This window comes from Gopherus evgoodei, chromosome 3 (genome assembly GCF_007399415.2).
Source record: "Gopherus evgoodei ecotype Sinaloan lineage chromosome 3, rGopEvg1_v1.p, whole genome shotgun sequence".
Taxonomy (NCBI): Eukaryota; Metazoa; Chordata; order Testudines; family Testudinidae; genus Gopherus; species Gopherus evgoodei.
The window spans coordinates 35,102,807-35,124,073 of NC_044324.1; the positions used below are offsets into that span (position 1 = coordinate 35,102,807).

Sequence of the window (21,267 nt, forward strand, 5' to 3'; positions counted from 1 at the left end):
GTTTAATTACCCTCCATTGTTAGCTGTCTACTAGGTGCAAGAATTTCTCCTGGGTATTCCAGCGCAACACAGAGGCTGCAGGTTCAAAATGGTGCTCAGTGAGCAAAATGATAGTTTATAATTTGATACGATTTCAAACAGAATTCATAAGTTGTACACAGACAGATCTCCCAAACTGTTTTACAGTGCTTTTGACTTGTTTACATTGCACCATTTCCTTAAGTCTGGGTGAACAAGTGTGGTGTTTTGTATTGCTACATTTATTCTGTGATCATCATATAATGAAAAACAAAACCTTATTATGCAGATGTACCAGAGACTGCTACGGGAAGCTGAACTTTCTGATGTGTGCAATTGGGTCCAGCGTCATTGGTTTGTTTTTGTGTGTGTGTGGGGGGAGTGTCCAGGGTGAGTTCTCCCTGAGTAATGTCTCCTGGTTTTGTCAACAGCATCTTTATAGGGGATAGTGATTATTTAAAAAATGGCTTTTAAATCAATGTATTTTTTCTATATTGAAAGTTCTTACAGCTTACTTCTCAGTTTAGTACAAATGCTTATTACCGCTAGTATTAGTGTTAGTTCAGAGCATTGCATGAAACACATTAGCTGTTGGTGTCAGGCCTTGTCTACGCTACAGGGGAAATTGATCTAAGCTATGCAATTTGAGTTACGTACATTATGTAATAGTGTAACTCAAATCAACGTAGCTTAGATCTACTTACCTGTGGGGGTCCACATTATACAATGTTGATGGGAAACGCTCTGCTCATTCAGGAGTCGACAGGAGAGCGATCTGTGATCAGTTTAGTGGGTCTTCACTAGACCCACTAAATCGACTGCCAATGCATTGATCACCGCTCATCGATCCTCCGGTAAGGTGTACAGTCTTAGTCCATCTGTATATACCTTTGTAACTTTTTGTCTGCTCTTCTCAGAATGATATTTGAACCAGTTCTTTCAAGATGAAGATGAATTCTGTATGAAACCACCCTGAGTTACTAAAGTACAGAACTACTAAGCTTTCGATAGGACTGGTTTCTGACTGTATTGGAATAGGACACAGGAGATTGAGAACTACTGCTATGCAGGTAAGAACAGCAGCACAGAAATAATAATTTTGGCATAGATGCAAGCATTTTATTGCTTTTCGAAGCTAATTAAGCTGTGTCAAAATTAGGCAATATCAAACCATCTGAATTGAATATTGTAGTGATTGCAGATGCTGAGGTAAAATGCTAGCCTATTGAGGTCATTGGGGTGCTTGTCATGGAATTAGTATGGATTCACAGATTTTTATTTTCATATGTGCACGTATAGGGAAAGAAAACTACTTCACTGCCAAATAATATTTTAGATGACCCCAAATTGCTCTCTTCAATTTAGAGATTGTTTTAGGTTTTGTTTCTTGAATTCAATCCTATTTAAGGTTTACCTCAGCTCAATTGTGATCAATTCATAGGGGTGAATGGAGGAATAAATTTCCTTCGGCCTATTTGTACGTGGGCTCTAGAAAATAGCAAAACTTTCCCAGCCGTGAAGTGCATTTTCCCTTCTGCTACATATTTTATGTTCATGTTTTCTAAAGGAAGAAGTGTTGAATAGTGAGTGGCTTCATCAGGGAACTCAGCTGTGATGTCAGACCAACTTGCTGTGTGAATTTGGGCAAGTCATGCAGCTTTTCTGTGCCCTAGCTTCCCCACATCTTTAAAATGTGTAAAGCACTTTGAGATCCTGGATGAATGGGGCCATGAGACTGGAAGGTGTTACTATTAATGTTATGACATGCTCTTTCCCTGACCTGTAGTTTTGAGAATCCTCTGTGGAATGTCACAGATAATTGCAGTTCACTTATGGTTAACAACATAGAGATGTTTAAAATACTCCCGTGGCTATTAATTAATCATTATTTGAGTACTTCATTTTACAGATCAACCTGAGCTCTTATTTCTTTATATTCCTGAGTTAATTGATCCTCCCAAGTTTCACAGATGTTTCATAAAATGCTTAATCTTCCAGATACCCTCATTGTAGACCCTCTCTTTTATGACTAAAATAACAGTAAAAGATAATGTTGCTAGTGACTCCAGAGTGGGGAATGGACGGAGGGATAGCTCAGTGGTTTGAGCATTGACCTGCTAAACCCAGGGTTGTGAGTTCAATCCTTGAGGGGGCCACTTAGGGATCTGGAGCAAAATCAGGACTTGGTCCTGCTAGTGAAGGCAGGGAGCTGGACTCCATGACCCTTCAGGGTCCCTTCCGGTTCTAGGAGATAGATATATTTCCATTAATTTAATTTAAAAACAATTAAATTTTAGATGCCTTCAGAATTTAAATCCTTAACTAATAAAAAGATTAATCTCCCCTTGCATTTTAAGAAAGATAAAAGATATAGGGAATATTTTTCTTAGTGCCCAGAAATGCCTTTGAAAATCATTTACATTGGCCTTGAAAAATGTTATGATTTTTGGTTGTATCCAATGAGGTTTTCCTTTAATATACAGCTCTCTGTATTACACTGTTTCATTTAATGTGTCAGTAATGTAATTGATTTTTGAAGTTTGTTTTAGTTCAGTAAGAATTTGCAAAGGCGACAGATTCACAGATGATACTAGATAATACAGAAAATGAACAGATTAGAATTAATGTTCAGAAACTATGTAGGTGTACTATTAAAAACAAATGCAGTATTATTACTGGTTTTTGTCAAGTTTTTGTCTGATTTTCTTCTGTACTCAACTTCTGTACTTTAACTCATTTACTTGCAGTGATCTGCCTTTTAGTAACATTTCATCTGCCTGTGTATCCATCACATTTTGATATCATCTATAGAGTGTTTGTACTAATAAATCTCCCGTAATTTTTAATCTCTCACACTCATTTCCAAACACTTCTTTTCAGTATCTGAAAGCTAGTTGACTGTACTCTTTTTATTGGCCTTTTCACCATTCTTATCTCAGATGTTCCTAGCTGCTGTGCTTATGAGGAATAGCTAGTTAGCTGAGATGAGGAGCAAATATTGTGTTTCTATGTCATAATCTCTCCACTAGTTCAAGTGCTGGTTGTCCTCCTTTTGCTAATCCATGTCAGGCAGCTGAGTCTTGCTGCCGGGTAACTCTGTCCACTCAGCAGGAGATTGCTTCTTCCGGGGGGAAATGTGGTAATTTTGGTTTGTACTTGTTGGGAATCCTGTAGTTCTTCCATTTTATTTCCCTGCCTGCCACTTCCCCCTCCCCTCACCCCAAAAGAAAAAAAGAAAAGACACAAAAGAAGGAAAAGAAAACAATGACCAGCAATACACATGCAGTATCAAACAGTAGCAAAGCCAGGAAATGTGCATCCTATTAAGGACAAAAGGTACTCCTTTATGAAGCTTCTCTCCCAGCTTCTGCGACTGTGTGTAACCTGCTCACAGCCTACTAAACATGACTGACTGAAAGGGGATTCATTTCTCAGGCTGGATTGAGCCTCCCACTGTTCCCAGGGCTTCCATCTTCTCCCAAGAGGCACTGCTATGCTATGCAGTTGTCAAAGCAGACAACTGTCTGTTGCAAACGAAATCACCTCCCTATTCAAATTTTCTCTGGGGTCCAGTGCGAAAGGGCAAGATCTAGGAAAAGTGTGAGTGTTTCTTTTAATGTGTTAAATGGGTTGTCATTAACTTGGGAAACAACTAGTATTCTTTCTGCCTTGTAGGAGGAGTCCATTTCAGTTTAGAGGGCATCAATTTTATGGTTGATCCCTACCCCCCAACTTCTCTCAGGTGTGGATTATAAGGCTAGCCTCTCCTATCAGAACACTTCAAAACCAGAGCAGGCCCTTACTCAAATGAGTCAATGGCTCCCTTTAAAAGGTGTGTGTTGGGGATCAGATGAGGGTGAAATCTAAGGAAAAACAGAAAAGCTCAAAATCATTATTAGCTGTCATCCATCTCCTAATTTCCCTCTTCGATAAAGAGGGCGAATTGTCTGAGTAGATCATGAGGGAAAAGAACGAGAACCTGACCTTTAGGAAATGTATTTTCCACTTTGATAGGATGTGCAGAGCAGTAATCACAATTTAGGTAATAAAACCTATAAAAAGGAAAGGGAAGTATACCACCAAAAGGTTAATCGTAAGCTGCTGTATTACTGCCCACATAATATTAAGATTTTTGTAAGGTCCATGCCAGAGCTGGCTGACTAAAATTCAAGAAGCTAAATAAATAGCTTTTTAAAAATCTGTAAGATCGATGACTTCCAATACTTCCCTAGCTCAAATATCTAATGTGGATACAGTTGTGGCCTCCCTACCCAAGGATTGTTTTTAATATGGAGATATATCTATCTCATAGAACTGACAGGAACCTTGAAAGGTCATCGAGTCCAGTCCCCTGCCTTCATTAGCAGGACCAAGTACTGTCCCTGACAGATTTTTGCCCCAGATCCCTAAATGGCCCCCTCAAGGATTCACAACCCTGGGTTTAGCAGGCTAATGCTCAGACCACTGAGCTATCCCTTCCCCATACTGAGCTATCCCTCCTCCCTAAGGATAGACTAGTTCCCTTGGAGTATTTTCTCCCGAAAGATTGTAGGACTGGAAGATACAAGATACCCACCACAAGGATTCTGAAGCATTAGCAGTAGCTGTGAAAGCGTCTTCAACAACCACATGCTTTGTCCAGGCAGCAGTGTCCTGGTGCAGTGACCTAAAGAATACAGACCAATTAAACAGGGAATATTTTTTCTCTGTTTTAAAGAAAATATCCCTAGTTATACCTTTTATGTCTGATTCCTGTAGTCTCTGAACTTTCTAGTAAGAGCAATGACACCTAATTCAGTGACCATGACGCTATTTAGGGAACTGGGGTAAAAATCTGTCTGGGGATTGGTCCTGCTTTGAGCAGGGGAGCTTGTACTAGATGACCTCTTTAAGTCCCTTCCAACCCTGATATTGTATGATTCTATGATACTCTGGCTCAGATCCTGGATTGCTGAGACTAATGAAGTTCTTTGTAAGTATGTGTGGGAAAAGACAGGGAACTCTCACTTCCAGACTCTTCAGTAACACCAAGGAGATTTCAAACAACAAAGACAAAGATCATGCCATTGTTTTTAAAACCTCATCTGGCTCTTTAGTGACTAGTCCTACTTGGAAAAAAATATTGGCAAAACAATATCTGAGGGACCAGATCGGACTACTTCAGGTATTGATTACCCAAAAAGAAACAATCAGGTAACAACATTATTATTTTCATTTTTTTTAGGTGGACTGTGCTCTGTCCTTGGTTAGACTTGGCATGGAGAGGAACATTCCTGGTCTGCAGGTGCTTTGTGATAACCTGGTTACTCTGGAGATGCTGATTTATGAGACTGGATGTGATCTAACCCTAACCTTGAAAGATCTGCAGGAGATGAAAGATAGTGAAAAACTAAGACTGTTAATGATGAATGTACGTATTTTTGAAAATGCATTAGGTAGATTGTTGAGCCTAAATAATTTCCATACTTATATAGACTCCTTACATGTGCAACATAACAATGTTCTTCATCCAGAGGTGTTTCTTTCACATTTCCATTTATTTTCCAGCCATATCCCCAAACAACAATGGCACTAGATTTGTTTCCTTTTTTTAATAACGTGGAAATAGTATTTTTGGAAAACAGCGGAACCATTTTGGCTCATTTTAAAATTAAAATGAAACAACCCTCCCCTCCTCACCCCCCACCCCCAACCTTTGGGCGGAGGCTAAGCCTGAATAATTTCAGACTGTGCAAACCATGATTGACTGAAAACAGGAATATGGTAAAAATGCCTTAAGTATCACTATTTCTACTGCTCAAGTTAAGAGCACTTTTTTAATCTGTCAAGTATCAGAGTGGTAGCCGTGTTAGTCTGGATCTGTAAAAGTGGCAAAGAGTCCTGTGGCACTTTATAGACTAACAGGACGTATTGGAGCATGAGCTTCGGGGGTGAATACCCACTTCATCAGATGCATGTGGTGGAAATTTCCAGAGGCAGGTATAAATATGCAAGTAAGAATCAGAGATAAAGAGGTTAGTTCAATCAGGGAGGATGAGGCCCTGTTCTAGCAGTTGAGGGTTGAACACCAACGGAGGAGAAACTGTTTTGTAGTTGGCAAGCATTCACAGTCTTTGTTTAATCCTGAGCTGATGGTGTCAATTTGCAGATGAACTGAAGCTCAGCAGTTTCTCTTTGATATCTGGTCTTGAAGTTTTTGCTGGCAGGATGGCCACCTTAAGGTCTGCTATAGTGTGGCCAGGGAGGTTGAAGTGTTCTCCTACAGGTTGTTTGTACGTTGCCATTCCTAATATCTGATTTGTGTCCATTTATCCTTTTACATCCATCTTTTTTATACAATTTGTATTGTAGGAGGAAACTGAAAGTGAACCCAATATGTAGTTTACCTAACATTTGCCATTACAAAAGTTTCTTGTGATGTTATTTTTTTTATTTTTTTCTTTATTGTTATGAAACACTTCCAATGAGTGTAGCACGCCTTTGAATTCAGCAGGGGGAATGTCCTTAGGCGAGAGAAGTGCCTTTGATTTGGTCCCATAACAAGTCCCATGTTCTGCTGAGACATGCACTATTGAAAAATCACTATTTATTTTTCTTGCTTGCAGGTCCTTGGGAAAATTTTGGCAGCTTGCCAAATAATTTATATGAATATGGTAAGGCTGGGCTCATGCCACCAGCAAAGCAGCAGTGGGATGGGACATTGTACTGGGAATGCCTAGTATGACCAGGTCATCTGTAGTCTAAGGAGACTGAGGAATAAGAAAGCTGAGCTTTTCTATAGGACTCCCTTACACTCAATAGCCCTCCCTGCCATCTTGGATGACAGGCTTCTCCTGCTGCCAGTTAGTTTAATTCTATAGTTTAAGTGGTAGGAGTCTGCTGCAAGCTCAGGCTTCAAACAGTGCTGATGATGCATGATGAGGGCAGTTTATTACTGTTACACATAATAAAATTTGTTTTTGCTTTTTTTTCATTTTTTATCGTTCTGTTTTCATTTGTTTTGTTTAATCTCTTACACTTTCTAGTCTTCTGATGAAAGATATGTGAAGAACATTTATCAGTGGATGGTCCCATTTCTACATCGCTGTGAAAATCAGTCCCCTGGTCTTGCAAACACACTTTTAGGGAGTATTTAGTAAGCTTAGCAAAGGAAGACCTGAAATACCTCTGAAGATTTTTCAAAATTCAAAACCAGATGTAAGTACAGATTCATAGTTGTTTTATTTATTGGCTTATTTGAAAACTATAATTTATCACGCAGAACTGGATTCATAAGTAAGGTTTCTTTGTTTCACGATCCATTTTAGAGGTTGACTCGGTCTTTTTTTTCCTTTTTCACTGAACATTTGTCATGCAGATATGAAAATATGTTCCCTAAACAAGGTTAAAACAGAATTTCTAATGTATGGTTAAACTATATAATTCTTGATCAGGATGTCAAAAAATAGTAGGGATTCTTCATTTTTTGGTAATGCATCGAACTTCATTTTCTGAACATGGCTAAATATTTTATTTGTTTTGTTTGAAGCCTCTTAAAATATTTTCTGAGTACTTCTGTCTGATGCCTTTCCCTGAAGAATTTTACTAGCTTTCATTTTTTTTTGCCGCTAAGAATGTTGGTAAGAAGTATTTCTTTGCCTCATTAATGAGGGAAAAAAACAGTGATATTGATCACTGTAGATAAAAATGCTGAAATTCATATCTCAGTAAGTTGCTGCTATTCTCATAAGAAAGTAGAAGGACCACAATAGAACTTTAATAAATAAGCTGTATCCCTTTCTATCATCTTTTGTATCCATTATTGAAACTACCTTTTTCCAGTAGCTAGATCAAAATGTGTGTAGTTAGATATTTTAAATTTACATTCACCCACAGCCCTTGTCAGTTCATATGAAGTTCATTTATTTATGTGATTATTTATTTAGATTTCTAAAACATACTTAGCAGAAAGGTCCAGCTTAAATCCTGAGATTCCCTTCCTGTGTTTTAAGTGCACAATCAATAACCACACCAACACACCCACTTCCTGCATAGTCACACTCTGGCTGCCAAGGTAAGTTCTATCCCCTCTACCTCTCCTTGTAGGGTAGAGAAGGACACCTCTGCTGCTTCTGAAAATAGAGGAGTCTCCCAGCTTCTTTTGGAAGGAGAGAAGACCCCTGCTGCCCCTACTTGAAATGGATGTTGGGGCATAGGTCCACAGGGGGTAAAACATGGGAGTCCAATGTCACGCTGTGCCTCAGGGCCCACGTTGCCTTAATCAGGACCTGATTCAAAGTAAAACTAATGGAACAAATATTTAGATCAAATAAATCATTAAATAATTAGAAGGCAAATGAACTATGCATAATAAACAGCAAGGTTTTATAAATCTTGTTAGACAATCGTGCCTGATAGTTTTTCACCACAGTAATAGATGTGGACTCTAGTAAAATATTGAATACTGTATTTCATGAAATCTTAATTGGAACATTGACATTGTCTTGGATGCTTTTGTGTGGATTGACCTTTTGTCTAAAAATGGAAAGCAAGAGACAGTGAAAGATAGCAGTGTGCCAAGTTCGAGTTGGAAGCCACCAATATTGTTTCTTGGATCAGTGGTATGTGACATCTTCATTAATGATATAGAAGATGGAAGAAACAGCAAATTAATATAATTGCTATGATAACAAAACATCAATACAGCTAATTCTCACTTCAGATACAGATTTTAAGTTGCTTCTGATGGTTGTAGTCCCATATGGATGAGATCAATATTTAAGTTACTTTAAATCTGATCCAAAAACTTGATACTCTGGTGATTCAGTTTGTAGTTTATAATGTAATATTTGAAAAGATGCAACTGCAGCAAACTTCATGTCCCAATCCTCAACTGTTACATCAGGGATTGGCAACCTTTGGCACACTTCCCATCAGGGAAGACTGCTGGTGGTCTGGGATGGTTTGTTTACCTGCAGCATCCGCAGGTTTGGACAATCACAGCTCCCAGTAGCTGTGTTTCGCTGTTTCAGGGCAACGAGGGCTGCAGGAAGCAGCGTGGGCTGAGGGCTGTGCTGGCTTTCACTTTCCGCAGCCCCCATTGGACTGAAACAGTGAACTGTGGCCAGTGGGAGCTGCAGTCAGCCGAACCCGCGGACGCTGCAGGTAAACAAACAATCCCAGCCCGCCAGCGGAGTTCCCTGACGTGCCACGTGCCAAAGGTTGCCAATTGGTGTTTCATTTGCAGAGCAGTAACTGCTTTGCTCAAAAGAGGGTATCAACAGTCACTTCTTACGCCTTACAAAAATGATATTTAGAGAATAGTTCTGCAGATGAATTAACTGCATATTTAGGAGCAAATGAAAATTGCAAGTGAAATTGTATTTCATATGCTGGCCTAATAAATACAAATTTTGGCCCCCTCTCCCGCAACTGATTGTTTATCTAACTACCTACTTTTGACGTGTGGTTCTAATCTGGAAAAGTGTTGCTAAAAATGATAACTTCTTACTCAGCAGGTCTGCTCCTGGTGCCTTCAGGCGTATCTTATTGTTTAACAGACACAACTAACTTTTTACTGCTTGTCAGTGTCTGCTCTGCAGAGTTAGAAGTGAGAGAGCCAGATGATGTTTCTCCTTGTGCATCATCAATGGAAGTGTTTACTTGCTTACTCCCATACAGCCTCACTGGAAACATTGGATTTGCACAGTTCAAGTGAGAGCAGAATTTGGCCTGCAGGAACTTTTTGTTGCTGATAGTGGTACATGAGAAAGAAAGAACTAAGGGATATGGGACTTTGAAAATCTTTTTCAGGGTTGGCTGACTCTACTCCTATGGAAGTCAGTGGTAGTTTTACTATTGACTTCAATAGGAGTAGGGTTAGGCTGACACTGAGTATTTTTGAAAATTTCACCCTAAATGCTTAATATTTTATCTATTGTGATGGAAGCACATTCAGTACAATTGTCACCTCTGCCAAGTTATGACTATTCCGATAAAATGATATCAAGAATTTCTCACTACTACGTAGTCATCCACTGTTACAGGCTTATGAGCCGTCACTTTCTGAGTAACCTTTCCTCACTATCTCTCTCCTTCCTCAGAGTTAAGTTGAAGGACTTAAATACCCACATATATTATCCTATATATATATATAGGTCCAGGGAATCAATGGGTAATGGGAAGTAGAAGAACTGAGTGGCTTATAAACCTTTTTTTGTGTCTGTGCTGAAAACTTTCTCAAATTCTCCCATCACGGTTCTACTAAAAACCGGAGCTGTACCACTGATAGTTTGTAAGTAATTACATCCTTAGTGAAAGATGCACTGTTGCAAAAGAACTTATTTTTCCCATAATACACCCTTGTATCACTGTTCTTCGTATCACATCCTGCATTTACAGTAGTGTGAGATCTTGCGTAGATTAGCATCCACTGTTACTGATCCAAGCAGCACAAGTTGACGTGATGGTAAAAACACTGGCAGTTGATATACATTCAAGGTACCTCCAAAATGTGGCCTCAGTACAGAGAAAAATAACACAACTTTGTTAGTGGAGGAGGGAAGTGCTTTTGCAACAGTGAATAACTGGTCTTTCTACAAGCATGGAAATTTTTAAAGGGTTCTTCAGTAAAATATAAAATACTCTGGCAATGTAAGGCTGTACTTCAGCTGTTGTATTTGGAGCTATATGAATTATTGTAATGTCTGTACAATTTCAAATACAGTTTGAGATTCATGAATCATAAATTGATATAATTGTTAGAAGCACCTCATTTTTCTGCTGCATGCAGTAGTGGGTTTTGTGGTGGATGGGCTGTACACAATAACTGCAGCATTTTACAGTATTGATGCTGTTAATGTGCAAATGAAGTAAATTCTTTTGATGTGTGTAAATAATGGTTTCAAGCATCTAACATTTTTTTTAATAATCTGCCTGTTTAAAATATTTACTTTTTCAAAATTAAAATAGGATTCAGTTGCAAATATCTTGCTCTTTCAGACAGGTTCAGTATGCAGTGGATACAGATTAGCTTTTGTTGCATTTTCTGTAATTACAAAAGATATTTCACAGAGGATTATTAAAGATCCAGAGCGCCTCTAATTAAGAAGAAATCACTAGATTGGTTTTATAGTTGTACTTGCACTAGTTAAGATTGTATTGACAGTAACACTGCAATGTGGAAAAACTGACTGTAAATGGAAAAAATGTTCCAACATACAGCAAAATATATTCTGTTTTTGATAGTGTCAGCAAAAAATAATTCCTGATCAGGACCAGCTGATGAGTATGGCACTGGAATGTATCTATAGTTGCGGCCGAGATGACCAACTCTCCCTTTGTTATGATATTTTGGAATGCCTTCCACAAAGAGGATATGGGTGAGCATGCATATGTGGTTATATGCGGATGCTTTTAGACTGCATTAAATATAGTTTGGAATTATCTAAAATATTTCCTGAGATGACATTCCTTTCTCCTGGGGAAATAATTAAAATTAATTAAAAGCTGAAGTATGTAATGTAATTGGTGTAGTACCTATCTTAACTTAACTGTTTGAGCCTATACTTCATATATGTTTTTTTAAAAAAAAGTTTAACAAATTATCTAAATCAAAAGGTCAAAATCAGACGATCCAGGCCATGCCCCCTCCCCATGCCTTTGTGTCAGGCAGAGGTGGGAAGGTCCCTGAGCTTGAGCTGCAGCCCAAGCCCAAATGTCTACACTGCAGTTAAACAGTCCCTCAGCCGAAGCCACGCAAGCTCAAGGCAGCTGGCACAGGCCAGCCATGGGTGTTTAATTGTAGTGTAGACATACCCTCGAAGTACATTTCCCAGACCTGAAGAAGAGCTCTGTGTAAGCTCGAAAGCTTCTCTCTTTCATCAACAGAAGTTGGTCCAATGAGATACTACCTTGCCCAGCTTGTCTTTCTAATAACACGACTATGTACAGCATCGATGCTCATAAGCATTCATGCCAGCATGAGACAGGCCCTCCTACAGAGGAACTTCACTATGACAAACAACATTTCTGGATAAAATGGATGAAAGACTGACTAACAGTAGAAGCCCTAGGCTACCTGGTATTCTTCTGGGTCCATTGCCAATCTCCACACTTGGGAAGGTCACACTTGGAAAAGTGGAGGTAGATGGATGGGAGGAAGTTCAAGGGGAAGGTGTCAGGTAAGAAGTGAGCTGGTATTTCTAGGAGTGGGTTCAGTGTTGTCTAGTATTACGCACAAGTTCGTGGCTTTCCTTCTTCCAGAAGCCAACGATTTTAATCCTTTCTGTGCAAGCTGCAGCATCCTCTGGGTTTTGAAAGGTTCCAGAATGAATATTCAACTTTTTAGTGTTTATTTCCATGTCTATAATGTGTTATAGCAGCAATAACAGGGTCATGCATTTAACAGTGTTTTTGTTTTTGTTTTTTAAACCTTCACAGCCCAGAAACAGACATAACTAAAACTCTTCATGACAAGGTAGATGAACTAGAACAAATTCTCAGGTAAAAACCATTTACCATAACAACAGTTTATTTTGTTTTATTGGAGGAATAGTACAAGAATGTACAGGTTACCATAGCATAGGGTCATATCCAAACCCTTCATTACAAATCTAGAGGAAAAATACTTTCTGAATGTTGAGCTCTTCTACAATCCTAAGGTTGTAACTTTCTTCCTGCAAAAAATATTTCAACCACTACGGTCCCAAATCAAATACCAAAGCTAGGATTGTAAGGGATGAGAATGGAGTGCTGAGCCGCTTCCATATTTGTGGAACATCAGTTAGAGTATCTGTAGTGTGAACAAAAGGGTTTAGGCCAAATCTGAGCCTCTAAGCCAGTGGTCTCCAAACTTTTTACCTCGTGCTCCCCATTACTCCTGTCTGTGCTATCCATACCCCTCAGAGCTGGGGCCAGGAGTGGGGCCATGGCTCTAGAAGGGGGGAAACATGGACAGGAGTAAGGGGGCTAAGGCTGGGGCCATAACTGGGGGAAGGAGTGGAGCCTTGGCTAGGAGCGGGATCCATGGGCGCGGGGTTGGTAGCCACGGCTGGAAGTGGAGCCCCAGGCGCGGGGCTGGCAGCCAGGGCTGGGGCCAGGAGTGGAGCAGATGGTGCTCCCTTTCTGTCCTCCATGGGGACTGGCCCGGGCCCCCCTGAATGTTCTAGGGAGCATGCCCCATAGATTGAGGACGTCTCCTCTAAGCCAAGTTTCAAATGCTTGAGTATTTATAGGAAGAGAAACATAACAAAAATGTCTAGGAGAGGTTAGTCTAAGAAAGGAAGTAACAAGTTTTTTTTTTTTCTGGTTTCCAGTGGTATTGTCGTAATGTCTGCTCCCTGTACCTTAGGAAAAGTTTGTATGTTCTGATAATCAGAGCTTTCAAATTTTATAATGCTTATAGATTGTATAAAATTCAAGAAAATATGAGATGGTTTACAACATTCTTCCTTGAAATAATATTAGACTCTTTTGGTTGGTTGGTTGGTTTATCACTAAAACAGCTGGTGGTTGGAGAATAACGTTTCTTCCTGAATGTATATATATAGATTATCTGAATAGTTTGAAATTGAAAATAGAGTTTGTTCATTTCAGAAGGAACTGGCTGAAAATACTGCTGTTAGCTGCCAGTGTATATGTACTGAAAGTATTCCTTGTTTGAAGGAGGGACAATACTCATATGGTTATGGCACTAGTTTGGGATTTGGGAGATGTGAGTTCAGTTTTTGGCTCTGCCACAGACTGTTTATGACTTTGGCAAAGTCACATACTCTCTCAACCTCAGTTGAGCTCCTCATCTGTAAGGTCCCTACTAATATTACCTTCCTCCCACCTTCTGTCTAACTTTTCTGTTGAGGTTGTAAGCTCTTCGAGGGAGAGACTCTCACTGTATATGTATGTGCAGTGCTTTGCACAATGGAACCCTGATCTTGTTTGAAGCCTCTAGGCCATTGTTTCTCAACAACTGGTCTGTCCCTGAGATCTCCCTGACAGTTTAGGAAGCCCTGGTCCCAGGTATCAAAAAGGTTGAGAAACACTGCTTTAGGCAATATTATGATACAAATAATGATGATCTAATGCAGGACAAAATGGCAAGATGCTAAATGATTTATACTGTATATTTTTTAGTGTATCAGAAATTTTGGAGAAGCATGGACTTCAGAAACCTGTATCATTTGTAAAAGATACGCAGAACAGCCCAGAGCAAGCAGTGAAGCTTATGATTAGACTGACCAGGCACACAGGACGCAAGTGAGTATTGACAGTGTTGGTCAGCTTAGAATGTTAATGTTCAGAGAATGCACATTTTCCCTTTATACACCAATATGATGGTACTTCTTACTCTTAGCCTTAACACAATATCCATAAAACAAACTTGTTAACGTGAAATTGAACATTGACTATAAGTACTTCACCGCTTTTTGTTGTTGCTAAAAATACTACTACTTGCTAGAATTGTTGCAGACTGATTTCAGTATCGTTGTGTTCTGTTCAGTAAGCAAGCTTAAAAGGCATATTGGCAGAGAAAATACTTCCAGTGTATGTACTTTAAAAATGAACAATAAAACTAATGTACTGGAAATAAAGTCCTTTAAAACTAATTCTGTTCTACAGAAAGTGCAGAATTTATGAAATAGCATCTTTTAGAATTTTTGGCTTTTTCTGGCTTCACATGATTTTCTTCTGAGCTTTTGTATCAGTAATTTTAATTCAGGAATTTAGCAATAATTGAATCTGCCATTTCTTCTTTCAGTGATTTTTTTTATTTGGAAAATACTCTTATTTTTCATGTTACATCTTACTGTAGATGAGTTATTGTACACCTTTCATTGAGAACAGAGAAATCAGATTGCTGAAGTCTTGAGAAAAAGCAGCATTTTGTGTTTGTTGTAATTACTACTTCTCTTACTAAGAAAATCTCCATCAGCTTTGGTGGGCAATGTATAGCTGGTGCATGTTGAAAGCCTTAAGAGTTTTTTTTTTAAATAGCTTGGAAAGATCAAATCAGTGTCCCTCCTAAAGTAAAATGGTGCTGTAGAAGAAAAGTACCTCTCATCTGTATAGATCCTTGGCTCTTGGACCCCTATGTCTTACTACCTTACCTATTAGGGTCAGATGCTCAGTTAAATACTTTAATATCAAGAATATAGAGAAAATGCTAACATCAGTGTCAGTTCATGATCAAAAAGCAGTCTGGCAAATAGTGAACCAATAGACAGCTTAGTAGAATCTTGCCTTCTAAACTCCTCCCACCAAATTAAAATAACATTTAAATAAAAATAATAATGCTGTCTCCACTGGTTGCAGGCAACGTATATCATGCTTTTTGGTAGCTTGCATTAAATTTACTGCAATAATCTGAAGTTGATGGCTCAGAATTATGATTACCCAACTTTTTTGGGTGCTGTTAGAAATAGCTCAACAAATAGCTCATCACTGGTAGATTTTGGGAATGTTACTTACTTTAAAAAAAAAAAAAAGTGGTATGTCAGGTCACAGATGGAACTCTAGCATCATCTCCCTTTGTTCTTTCTTCAGCTAACATCCCGTTAAGGGGGACAATAAATATTGATATATTTTTTTCCTATTTATTTAGGCAGCCACCAGTCAGTGAGATGCACTGGAAAGGGTTACTGCAGGATATGTTGGATATGCAGCAGAATGTCTACACGTGCTTAGAGCCAGACACTTGCTATGAGGTGATTTCTACTCACTCCTTTACTTTTATTCTACAAACCAATATCAGAATAAATTGTCTTAGTTTGTACTGCTGTTTTTCATTTGTGTTACCGAGATTGGCACAAGTAAATAGTCACAGGCTGTACTGAAATATTACCTGCTGTCTGTGAACTCTACCATTGAAACCAGCGTAGTAGAAGTTTCAAAGGAGTTCCTCTGATGCATTTCATCAGCAGTCCATGTAGTCTTCTGTCAGTCCCTCAGCATGAGATTCTATTTATTTAACTCAAAAGACTGAACTACTTGAGAAATATAAGAGTTGTGAGATCTATAGTTTTTGATTCATAGATATCGTAATAAATAGAAGTTTAGGCAAGTGATTACTAATAAATGTAATTGAAAGATAAATTATATTTTCGTTCAATGTTACGTTTTAATTAAACATGAACTTTGTATTCAGCCAAGCGTTTTAATGTCACCCACAGTACATATAGAACTGTGTGTAGATATTTTCCTCTTTGATTTAAAGTGAAATATGAAATCCAATTTCGGCAGAAAATAATCTGCATATGTATAAACCCAAGGCATGCTGACCATTAGAGTTTGTGAAGGACTGTTATGCTGCAGTGGAATTTATTTTGATAAGTGCTGTTTATTTGCATATTCACTTTAATACATTACAGTTCAGCATTTAGATTACACTGTGCATAGGCTCACTTATCTTGAAATCTTGACATCTTTTGAAAGTTTAATATTATTGTAAGTTTTTTTTCATTACAGTTTACAGAATTAATTGCATATAGCTGCCAGTCTCTCCTGCTCTTGGGAGAAGTTCTGAAAGCAAATCTGAACAGTTTTGAAGGAATTAAAGAAAAAAAAAAAGCATATGAGACTAAAACTAGAAATTGAAATATATCACTTTTTTTTTCTACAGTTATACATTTTTAAGCCATGTCAAGAAGAACGTTGTATGTCAGAAGGCATTCCTCATTTAATGAAATAATGGACTAGATAATTAAAACAGTTGGACTATTCATTGTCTGATAATATGCATATTTTGTTGCAACTAGAACATACAATAGAACCTCAGAGTTATGAACACCTCGGGAATGGAGGTTGTTTGCAACTCTGAAATGTTCATAACTCTGAACAAAATGTTATGATCGTTCTTTCAAAAGTTTTACAACTGAACAATGACTTAATACAGCTTTGAAACTTCACTGTGCAAAAGAAAAAAGGCTGCTTTCCCTTTTTATTTATTTATTTATTTTTAGTAGTTTACATTTAACACAGTACTGTACTGTATTTGGGGTTTTTTGTTTTTGTTTTTTTTTGGTCTCTGCTGCTGCCTGATTATGTACTTCCAGTCCAAATGAGGTGTGTTGTTGGCTGGTCAGTTCATAACTCAAGTGTTTGTAACTCTGAGGATCTAATGTATTTCTAGCGTCCATTAACACTCAGAACTGGTAAATTTAATATCTTTTGTTTGAAAATCATGCATGACACTAGAAAAAGAATAGGCCTGTAAGGTGGCTTCTGTATCAACATTGGGACATTTGTGTTGGGACTCTGTTGTGAAGTGTGTTGTTTTATTTGATTGAAACAAAAAGTCCAGGGATCCTTTTGGAGAATGGGACCCGTATCCAACAATCTGCTTTTTGGTCTACTCTCTTATTGATAAATCAACAAATATAGAGACTTTTTGCCTTAGATCGTTACCTACAAATTTCTATGTTCAAGGAGGTTACACATATGTACTAAGAATTGTTTACTGGTCAGATATATTCTTATGGAGATTAAAAAGGTTTATTGCCAGCATTATGGTAGCTACTCTCTGCCTATGTTTCAGCTTTCCCTAATCAATGGTTTTAGATGTAGGAATGAGACACAGAACTTCGGATATGGTTATCTTACAAGTTATCTCCCATGCAAATTTTTTGACTTGCAGGAGAGCAGGACATATGTAAGAATGTTGCAACCTGTTGTCATGAGGGTGAGGTGCCTCTGGGTCTCTATATAGTCTTATGTATGCTTCCAGTAGAGCTCATTCGGTCCTGACATATAGATTTGAAAGAATAAAATAAACTATATGTCATTTTTTTCTCCGTTGTGATCATAACTATAGTATGAGAGTGTCTGCAAATACAGATTTTGCTTACAGATGCACTGTTTTAAATTTAATGATATAAATTTTGGGGCAAAGAAAAAAATCATGTAATGGAATTAAAAACTTTTTAACTGATGCAAAGTTATAATAACTATTGTTAAAATATTTTTTTGTTCTTGTTAATTAGGATTGCACTGGTCTCTTATTTTGTGGAAAAAAAATGATTCACTGATTTGAGTTATTCTTAAAGGGAATTTATGCATTTTTAAGTACATTTTAAATAATCACAGCTTTTTGGCCTAAGGCTAAAACATTTAAAAGTTTTGTGGCAAATATCTTGATATATTAACATTCGTACTTTCATACTTTGAAGATTAGTCTTGATTTAAAATTAAAAAAATAAAACGATGAGGATTTTAATATTATTCTGATGTTCATTATGAACCTAAATGTGTTATGTTTAGAGCCCTACCAAATTTATGGGCTATGAAATCTCGTCTCCCCGCAAAATCTGGCTGTGGTAGTGGGGGGTGCAGTATTGCTACCCTTACTTCTGTGCTGCCTTCAGAACTGGGTGGCTGGAGAGTGGTGGCTGCTGGCTGGGTGCCTGTCTCTGAAGGCAGTGCTGCTGTCAGCAGCAGCGCAGAAGTCAGGTTGGCATGGTATGGGCGGAGAGGGAGGCTTACAAGCCTAATAATAGTGCAGTATAGTAGTTGTACATTTACTGTATGAACACATCTGTGAAATTTGCTATTTATTCTGTGACCACCCTGTGAAAAATGTGTGATTTCTCCATGATTTAATTAGACCCCTAGTTATGTTTCTTCAGGAACAGATGATGAGGGAGGAGTCAGTAAAACTGCACCAGAAGCACGGGCATCAGACTTTTAGCATGTGCTTAGCTTCACACACTTCAATGGGACTGTTTACAGTGTGTAAAGTTAAGCACTTCTGTAAATCTTGATGGTATCAGGGGTTGGTTTTGTGGTATTGCTTAGCAGCAAACTATTTTTTTAAAATTCCATCCAGAGCATGTGTATGTTTAATTTCAAATTTTCAGCAAACATAACTAATATATTAGGAGGAAGAAGTCGCCCTTTTTGAAGCTTGAGTTTTTAATTTATAAATATGTGTGCATATTGTTACACAAATGGCTAAATATTATCTATACACAACACTATTAATAAAAATATTAATTAAATATTAAGCTATAGAATTTTATCCTTCTAGTTTTTAAGCCCTATCTATAAAAACAAATAAAAAATAATCACCTCAAAAATTCTGCCTCTAATGTGGGTCAATTCTGAATTGTAAACTATCTTGTAATTGCAAAATGCTATCATTTGAATGTTTTAAAATTAATCTTGTTGAGTTTCACTAAAGATTTTATTTTGAAGTTAACAATTAGTGTGGTAGCAGAACTAAATTTTGTACTTAAATTAAAAAACAAAAAGAGAAAGATGGGAATAATTGTCCTAATTCTGCTTTTGTGGTTAAAATACTTTAAAAATTATTTATGCAAATATTAATCCTGGAATAATTTTTCAGACACATCTTAAATTCATTTTCTCCCAACATATTACAAGGAACCTTTATGTCCAGATGGCTTGGTCTCACAGAAAACTATACACTTTTTTTTGGATGAAGCTACTATAACAAATGTACCCATCTTACTTTGCAGATATTTACAGAAAGCCTTCTATGTTCAAGCCATCTAGAAAATATACACCTAGCTGGGGAAATGATGCATTGCAGTGTTTGGTCAGTGGATCCACCAGTTGGTGTTGCCTCAAAAGGAAAACCACGGTATAGAGTCAGCTATGAGAAAAGCATCAAACTGGTTTTGGCTGCTAGCAGAGAATACTTCAATTCTTCTACCAGTCTGACTGATAGCTGCATGGATTTGGCCAGGTATAGTAAAACACATTTTCTCTCTCTTCAATATTCTTTACCTTTTGATTCCTTTATTTTAAATGTAGTAGATGATGAATTTTACTGAAAAAGAGCTTTGGCCATCTACAATCTGTCCCCTTGTGCAAAGCAAGTGGGGGATAAAAGGGCTGTAACCACAGCTTCTCTGAGGAGCCCCCAACTTCCTTTGCAACAACTGGCTTAGTGGGGCATAGCTGAAGGAAAGGGGTGTTGCTGGAGCATCTCTGCACTTCTACTGTTCCTGGCTGCTAGAATGGCCCCTTGGAGCCATGGATTCCCATGTCACATCTAGCATTATAAGGGATGCCATAAGCAAGACAGTAGTGGAGAGAGTTTGTGGAGAAGAATAATGCAATACCATTAAATGTTTGGAATTTTTTTTTTAATGTGAGTTTCTCCTGGATGAGATGGAGATGTGTGTACTTTCTTCTGATTCAGGTTTGAAGACATGAAAGTACACGAGTCTGCCTGGCTGGAATAAGTTGCTTTTTGTTGCACAGCTTCTCACCTCATTGATTACTAATGATCTAATTCTCCCCAGCTATGGAATTTGGAGGAGGTTCAATGTTGTTGCAGGAGGCTCCACTCTCTCATTGCTCTTCACTTAAGGTTACCAGCCTTTCTGCCTCTGGCAGTGAAACAAGGTGGCAGTTCATTTCGCTTGACCATTTTATTTTAAACTTTTATATTTATTTGTTTTTGTGCAGTTGCAACTTCTCCTCCTCCTCCTCCTCCTTTTCTACATTGGGTAAATAGCAGTATGGTGGTTTCAACCACGTGGATCTGCTGTTGCAGTGCCGCCCTGTCAGATCCTTCTGGTCATACTAGGGCATGGAAGAGCTGTCCCACAAACATCTAACCCAGGGGTCGGCAACCTTTCAGAAGTGGCATGCCGAGTCTTCATTTATTCACTCTAATTTAAGGTTTTGCATGCCAGTAATACTTTTAAACGTTTTTAGAAGGTCTCTTTCTATGTCTATAATATATAATTCAACTATTGTTGTATGTAAAGTGAATAAGGTTTTTAAAATGTTTAAGAAGCTTAATTTAAAATTAAATTAAAATGCAGAGCCCACTGGATTGGTGACCAGGACCTGGGCAGTGTGAGTGCCACTGAAAATCAGCTCACCTGCTGCCTTAGGCTCACGTGCCATAGATTTCCTATCCCTGATCTAAGCCATGCTCATGTAAGTGAGGCAGCACTTGCAGGCTCTACAAAGGGAGAATAATACTCTGCCTGTTCGCAGACAGACAGACTTTGCACTGCCAGGACAGAGGGCTCAGAGTTGGACTGACATGTCAGGTCCCCACCCTGCTCCAATGAGCTGTGGCTCCAACACATGAAAGCCCAATCAGGAGCTTCTGAGTATATGGGGAGAAAGTCTGAGGAGGAGGAAGCTATCCAGCCAGCTCAGGGGGTAAGTCCTGCAACAGAGCTGGGCAGGAGGGAGGAAGAACGCTTGAAAGGATCCAGAGTCCCCCCCATCCCAGTACTGAAGTGGGTCCTCTGCTCCCTGGGGAAAGAAGCGCCCATTCCTCCCACTCTGAAC

At 38.4% G+C, this 21,267-nt stretch overlaps 1 protein-coding gene across 1 annotated transcript in view; it reads left to right on the plus strand.

Moving 5' to 3' along the window:
• Positions 1-21,267, plus strand: part of NBAS (NBAS subunit of NRZ tethering complex) — a 381,747-nt gene that overhangs the window by 98,415 nt on the left and 262,065 nt on the right. Inside the window, 13 exon segments of the mRNA XM_030555399.1 lie at positions 936-982; positions 985-1,041; positions 1,044-1,078; positions 1,080-1,088; positions 5,243-5,428; positions 7,044-7,134; positions 7,137-7,178; positions 7,181-7,215; positions 11,245-11,378; positions 12,439-12,501; positions 14,128-14,250; positions 15,596-15,698; positions 19,467-19,696. Coding sequence (XP_030411259.1) covers positions 936-982; positions 985-1,041; positions 1,044-1,078; positions 1,080-1,088; positions 5,243-5,428; positions 7,044-7,134; positions 7,137-7,178; positions 7,181-7,215; positions 11,245-11,378; positions 12,439-12,501; positions 14,128-14,250; positions 15,596-15,698; positions 19,467-19,696 — 1,155 coding nt within the window.